Source organism: Atta colombica, unplaced genomic scaffold (genome assembly GCF_001594045.1).
Source record: "Atta colombica isolate Treedump-2 unplaced genomic scaffold, Acol1.0 scaffold153, whole genome shotgun sequence".
Taxonomy (NCBI): Eukaryota; Metazoa; Arthropoda; class Insecta; order Hymenoptera; family Formicidae; genus Atta; species Atta colombica.
The window spans coordinates 1,201,464-1,208,018 of record NW_017259243.1 but is presented as its reverse complement, the minus strand read 5'-3'; the positions used below and the strand labels follow the sequence as shown (position 1 = coordinate 1,208,018).

The 6,555-nt window shown below is 26.8% G+C and overlaps 3 protein-coding genes across 6 annotated transcripts in view; 2 read left to right on the top strand and 1 right to left on the bottom strand.

The window, feature by feature from the left end:
- The window catches only part of LOC108685448 (geminin), a 3,237-nt gene extending 711 nt beyond the window's left edge, over positions 1–2,526 (top strand). Inside the window, exons 3-6 of the mRNA XM_018190232.1 lie at positions 305–423; positions 1,373–1,500; positions 1,606–1,784; positions 1,881–2,526. Coding sequence (XP_018045721.1) covers positions 305–423; positions 1,373–1,500; positions 1,606–1,784; positions 1,881–1,940 — 486 coding nt within the window. The 3' untranslated portion in view covers positions 1,941–2,526. The remainder of the gene's footprint in view (positions 1–304; positions 424–1,372; positions 1,501–1,605; positions 1,785–1,880) is intronic.
- Positions 2,527–2,778: 252 nt separating this feature from the next.
- On the bottom strand, positions 2,779–5,076 carry LOC108685440 (multiple inositol polyphosphate phosphatase 1-like). Its single transcript, XM_018190224.1, has 8 exons — positions 4,911–5,076; positions 4,525–4,835; positions 4,324–4,449; positions 4,088–4,232; positions 3,871–3,971; positions 3,673–3,782; positions 3,060–3,260; positions 2,779–2,974 (listed from the first exon to the last, which is right to left on the bottom strand). The coding sequence occupies exons 1-8, from the start codon at positions 5,074–5,076 to the stop codon at positions 2,800–2,802; spliced, it is 1,335 nt and encodes a 444-aa protein (XP_018045713.1). The 3' UTR covers positions 2,779–2,799.
- A 303-nt stretch (positions 5,077–5,379) lies between these two features.
- The window catches only part of LOC108685431 (protein lin-37 homolog), a 4,009-nt gene continuing 2,833 nt past the window's right edge, over positions 5,380–6,555 (top strand). Inside the window, exons 1-5 of one of the 4 annotated variants that reach the window (XM_018190210.1) lie at positions 5,380–5,606; positions 5,684–5,794; positions 5,943–6,042; positions 6,122–6,257; positions 6,340–6,537. In XM_018190210.1, coding sequence (XP_018045699.1) covers positions 5,967–6,042; positions 6,122–6,257; positions 6,340–6,537 — 410 coding nt within the window. In that variant the 5' untranslated portion in view covers positions 5,380–5,606; positions 5,684–5,794; positions 5,943–5,966. Of the gene's footprint in view, positions 5,607–5,661; positions 5,795–5,942; positions 6,043–6,121; positions 6,258–6,339; positions 6,538–6,555 lie in introns of those variants that run through there. The other 3 variants (XM_018190213.1, XM_018190212.1, XM_018190211.1) reach the window with 3 other exon arrangements.

Sequence of the window (6,555 nt, the reverse complement as noted above, 5' to 3'; positions counted from 1 at the left end):
ATTATTTAATAATAATAGATTTATTAAAAATTCACTAATCTATATATTATACATACATAATATTCTTCCTAGATGGAAAATATATAATATATTGCAGACAAAATTTATAAAAAATGATTATAGACATGTTTAAGAAAAGTATATTTATATAGGTTAAACACAAGTTATAATTATCTTATAATTACAAGTTATAATACTTGTATGTAAAATAAATGAAATAATCTACTAGAGTATATCATAATTACAATAGTTTAATAGAATGTCATTTATTTTTTTAAGAAATTTATTTTTTCTATGAAAACAGGATAAAGTTAGAAAATCTTTACATGAACTTCAGCCTTCAGCTACTGATAAGGAAACTTTAGTTGGTGCTGATAGAATGATCAAATCTACTCAACAAACAAAAGAAGTAAAATCAAAAAAGTAAGTTAATTTCTTCCTACTTGAGACGGGTTTTCTAGCAAGGACACAGTCAGATACAGTAGTTAGTAATGATATCATAATTTGAATTAGTTACAACTATATCATGAAAAATTTGAATTAATTAGAATATGATTTGAAATTATACAATCTTAAAAGTCTTGAAGATTTTGAAAAGTTTTGAATGTTTGAAAGAGAATAAAATTTTAGAGAATAATTTAGTTTAATTTTAGAGAGTAAAAATATTAAATAAATACAAATAATTATAATACATCAAAGAAATGATGTTCAAATCAAAGAAAGTTTTCTTTAATCTTATAGCAAGTTCAAATTTCTTCAATTCAAACAAAATTTTGTTTAATTAAAGAAATTAAGAATTATCAAAGATTTATCAAGATTTTCAAGACCTATCAAGACTTTCATGACTTATGAAAAATTTTAACATCTCAAGATTTTTAAGAATGTACCTTTTCAAATAATATTCAGAATGTTTCAAAACAGAGCAATGACTAAATTGAAAATTCGCAAGAGATATGATTGAATTTATTAGATATAGTGTAACACAGTGAATCATTACATCTTTGTTGTTTACATCCTATATTAAACAAGGAAGAAATGATTCATTGAAATGAATGATACACTGTATCTGACTATGTCCTTGCTGATAAACGCTCATTGTAATAAATATTTGTAAATATATTTACATTTTTACTTTATGCCTAATAAGAATACATAGAGAAAAGGTGATTTCTTAAGCCAGTTCTATATTAGTTGCAAGTTGATCGCAAGTTTATTGCGACAACCAATCTGAAGCTTGCATTTTGAAATAAACTTCATATTGCAACAAACTTGCGATCGGCTTGCAACTAATATAGAACCGGCTTTATAAGATTTGAAAGAATGACAAAATTTTATGGAAAGAATTAAAGTTAAATCTACATATATATTTTAGAAATGTACCTACAAAAAAGAAAAAAGATGCTTTCAAAAATCAAGTAAAAGTGACAACCAATAACAAAGCTGTTCAAACTGTGAAAGAGGAAAAGGGAGAAATTGACGCTGAGGATCTAACATGCACAGGTACATTTAAAATAATATATTTGATTTCTCCTTTTCTTTCTGCATATTTTTAAAAACCATAAATACATAAAAGATATTAGTTTTCTATTAAAACATTTCTTTCAGATTTAGCTGGTCCGAGTGAAAATTATTGGCAAGTATTAGCTGAAAAGAGGCGATTAGCGCTTAAGGATACTTTAGAAGAAAATAAAGAACTCGCAAAACGTAACGAAAAGTTAGAAGAAGAAAGTCGTATTTATAAATTAATGTTGGATGAAGCAAGAGCTCTTATTGAAGTGTTGCAGGTAATATATTTCTATTGCATTGGTTCTATTGCATTATATATTTAGCATCAATTATTATTTTATAATTATATATGTATATTATATATTTTATTGCAGGACATGATGGAAGATGACAGAAACGATATAAATAATTCATTAGAAGACAGTGTCCTTTGATTTACGAGTTCTTACAGTTATAACGAAAGTTAATCAAAAATTTTTATATAAAAATGTTGAACGCATCCAAACTCATAAAAGCCGATATTTCAAACTTATGTACATATTATTGAAAAATAATCTTATTTAAAATACGTAACTAATATTTCAAGTCAAAGGATTCTTGAGTAAATTGTTGATGAAAAACTATACATACATATACTGTATTCAATAGTTCTACTATTGAATATTATAAATATTTCCAAACGTTTTTTATATCTTAGAGTCTTAGAGAGAGATACTAAATGCAATATTTATAATCTTCATCAAAATATTTTATTGTAAAGGCTTGGATGTTTTCAACAATTTTAAATAAAAATTCGCCAGTTAGTATTTGTTAATTTGCTGCATCGTTTCCTTTCTTATAATTATTTATATTGTCAAAAATGTAGATTAAAATCGTATTCATTATTCAATATACATTTTATCAACTTACTCCTCATTAGTTTTGTAGACAAGTATACTAATATTGTACGCGGAAATAAATTTCATTTAATACTAGAAATAATTGTCACTACATATAAATAAAAAGAAATCTGATGATGATTGAATCATTTATTATTTAAGTACATAGTGACATACACAAAATAAATTTTGATTTCTTTTACTGTACATTTTAAAAAACATTCTGACCATAAAACGAACCAGGTACATTTCAGTAAAATATCTTCTTAGAAATCTTAGAAAAATATCTTCTTTCAAAAATTAAACTTTTTTCACATATTTTTATTTAGATATGTAAATAAATAGAATGCATATGCATATATATATATATATATATATACATATATATGGCGTTACTGCAAAAATATTTTTTGCATCAATTGCCTTGTTTTGTTATATGGCACATAGCATCAAACTGACATTCTTCATCGCGATCTGGATATATCGCTTTCATAATATTTAATGGACATGGCATGTCTTTCGGACAACCTGGTAAATATACCGGTCGTTCCTGAAGCATGAATAAGACACTGGGTCCGTAATATTCGCAACTAAAATGAGAATAATTAGATAATTATGTATACGACAATATATTATGTAATATGTATAATTTTAATAATTTAAAAAAAAACATACTCATACAAAACAAATGCTATGTTAGTTGCAAATGTATCAATAATACTACTTCTCCAAGCTCTTTTATCTTCCTTCTTGCGTAATACGAAGGAGTCATGCGTTAAAGGATGCGAATCTTTGGCTAGTCCAAGTAAGGCTATTAATTTTAAAATTGTGCCGGAATGTGTAAAATAAGCTGTTGTCACTGTCGCTTCATTAGATCTGAGAAATAATAACATTCTTATAATATATTGGACTGTGTTCAAACTTTATCCGGATGCACCTATATATTATTTTATCTTTGATAATACATAGATGAATCTAAATGAGGTTTCTGAACGCAATTTTACATTAACAATTGAATTATATTTAATTGGCAAGATTTACAATTAGACAAAATAATTCCATAAATGTTTAGAATAAAGTTATATTAAAATTGCAATCTTATATTTATGAACTAAATATTATTGATTAAAGTTTTTTCTTTAATTAATGAAAATCTCTGATATGTAAGCAAAAATATTTTAAAAGATTAAAGCATCCTCCTGTTTTTGTCATTTTTATTGAAAGATTGCAGTAAGAAAAACACAAACTTTATTAGATTGATTATTGCAATGTATATAAATCTGCATACCCAAAGAAATCAAACATATCTTTTAAGACAGCGCACGCTTGCTTATAAGTCAATGGATAGCCATATCCATCGATCCAATAGAACTCTAGATCTTCTACGTATTCAAAGATCTATAAATAATAAATTTAGAATTGAATGCATAATGACATTTTTATCCATATAAAAAACTATTTTATTTTATTTTAATTTAAATCTTACTTTGAAATCATTTGATGAAAATATTTTACACCAGGGAGATATTATACTTCGATTTAAAGCAGTTTCAAAAGCACACGTTGTGTACATTAAATTTACAGTTTCTGAAATATCAATTGTATATAACAATTGACATTGACATATATAAATATTAGCAGCAATTAATTGATATTTATTTAATTTATACATATATTTAATAATATATTTAATAAATACTAACCATAATCAATATTGAGACCAATGCGCTTCTTAATATTGTCTAACATATTTCTAACAATTTTGCTATCCAAAAATTTCATTTTCTCTAGTTTTGCACCTAAATTCTTGTCAACTTCTTGGCGCCAGCGAGGACAAGCTTTATAAAACTAGGAACACAGAATAATCATGTACCTAAAGAACTAAAAAAATTAGGAGCAGAGTAAATTGCCTGAGAATTTAAAAATAATGAAATCTTACTCTTATCACTCGATCTCGATATACTGGTAATGGATACCAAACATTTTTGCTATTATGCCAACCGAATAAACCAACAGCAAAATGTCTTGCACTCTCTTCTGTACGTTGTGTAGCAGTGAATCTAAACTGAAATTCAACTAGTGATGAAGGAAGAAATATAGAATATGTATCTAATATATTTGGATTTTTCGTTCTACATACTTTATATGTTTGATTGTTAAAAGTTTCTGGCATTAGAGATGGAAATCTTGCCTGATATCTTTCTCCAAGATCAATCATTTCATTTTCTCCTTCCACTGCCAATTTCATCATGTTTCCTTGAGTAAATGATAGTTTCCATTTTTTAAACAGAGCTGCTTCATCAGCTGACAAATTTGTTGCTCCGTTCTTATAATTTTTTAATATTACATGTTGCAGCTCTGGTAAGTCTTCTATCATACGAGGTATGTACTTCTTGCCTGGATATCGAGTTCCATGACGAAAAATCAACCAAATCTTTTTCTCCACACAATCTGTAGATCAAATGATAATAAATACATATTAAGAGCTTTACGTATGCATCAAAAATATTAATGATATTGCAATACCTGGATATTCTAATATTGATTCATCATAATTAGCTACACATCTATAAGGAGTTTTCGAGCCTAATTTACATCTGTAACTGTCATTATGCTTGGAATAATCAGAAGCAAGAAAAATATCTGCTATCATACAAAATATAAGAATTTTAGTAAATAATTTCCAAAGCATTCCGAAGTCTTATAGCGTCATGTCACAGTCCACCAATATATTAAATATATATATATGTACTTTTTTCTTAATTATTTAACATGATACATTCTAATATAATAGTTTCTTTTATCTGCAATAAAAGCATTTTGTCAGTGATAACTTCGTCATAACAACGCTATATATATACACACATCACGTAATATACACATTGCTTAAACTTTTTCGAACACGGTGTAGAGTATGACGTCAGTGCATCATAGATTTTTTTTTCTCTCACGCATGTGATTCTATTTCACTCTAAGTGCAGAAAGTATAGTGTAGCTGAATTTATTGTTTATTTCTCTTTTTCAATCCAACTACAATCGTTTATTGCGCTGTACTGCGCAGATGTGAATTGAAATGCTAAAGAGGCTAAAGAGTGAGGTTATTTATTAGTTTCTTCTGAAAAATCTAATAGAATAAATAGAATTAACTAGAAGTATATGAAAGTAAATGCGATTTTTATTGAACGGTAGTGCAGTCGTTATTGTCTAATGTAATCAGGAAAAGTAAGATGAAATTTGTTCTCTGTGATGTTCTATATTGTTTTGCAACACAAACTACAGTATTTAACAATTTGTTACAGGTATATACAAAATATTCTTGCACTAAACGAATGCAAGCCAAAGTACCGATGAATTCAAATTTAAGATATTAACAGTCAAATAATTATTCTGTAGTTCAAGCATCGTTGAAAGTAATTTTTTTTGTTTACTAAATTTATATAAATTTTTTTATTAATTATGATAAATTAATATTACATTAACAATTATCTTAATAGCTCATATTATATGTAGCTTTACATTTAAATAAATGTGTATTAACATTAAATTTTATTAACTTAGATTAATCTTTGATAATATGATTAGATGGGGAAAAAAAGAAATATTCAACCTGCACCAATAACGCCAGGACGGATAAAAGTAGAAATAAAAAATGAAATAGGTAATGATGTATAAAACAGCAAATTATTGCAAGTTATGTTGATATATTAAATATTATAAAATTGATTATGTTTATATAGGAGATAGTGATGTTCTTGTAGCAAGAGATCGTTTAAAAGGTGCTCTTCGAGAATTATTACACCATAGTGACACTGGTTCATCAGCAGAATCAGATGACAGTCCTATTTCGGATTATAAACATCCCATGAAAAAAATGTAAATCTCAAAATCCTTTTATAATTACGTTAAGACAACATTATTCGAGATAAACTAATTTTTCAGTAATTGTGACATTTAGGACAAAGTCTATGAATATTCCACGGAGAATCAGACGTCGTCGGCCAATACAGACTGACACAGCATTCCATCATACATATGTGATGAAATTATTTGATCGTAGTGTTGATTTAGCTCAATTTCAAGAAGACACACCACTGTATCCAATATGTCGTGCTTGGATGGCCAATCAACCGAGAAATCCTCATTTGGCCCCTAAGTGAGTAAAATTATTTAG

What these genes read in the sequence shown, in the direction of transcription:
- LOC108685440 (XM_018190224.1), bottom strand. Translation starts at nt 5,076, where the DNA reads ATGCTTTGGAAATTATTTACTAAAATTCTTATATTTTGTATGATAGCA. An exon ending in TTAACAATCAAACATATAAA is followed by an intron (nt 4,450 to 4,524) that starts GTATGTAGAACG and finishes GTTGAATTTCAG; the next exon opens with TTTAGATTCACTGCTACACA. An exon ending in ATAGCATTTGTTTTGTATGA is followed by an intron (nt 2,975 to 3,059) that starts GTATGTTTTTTT and finishes TTCTCATTTTAG; the next exon opens with TTGCGAATATTACGGACCCA.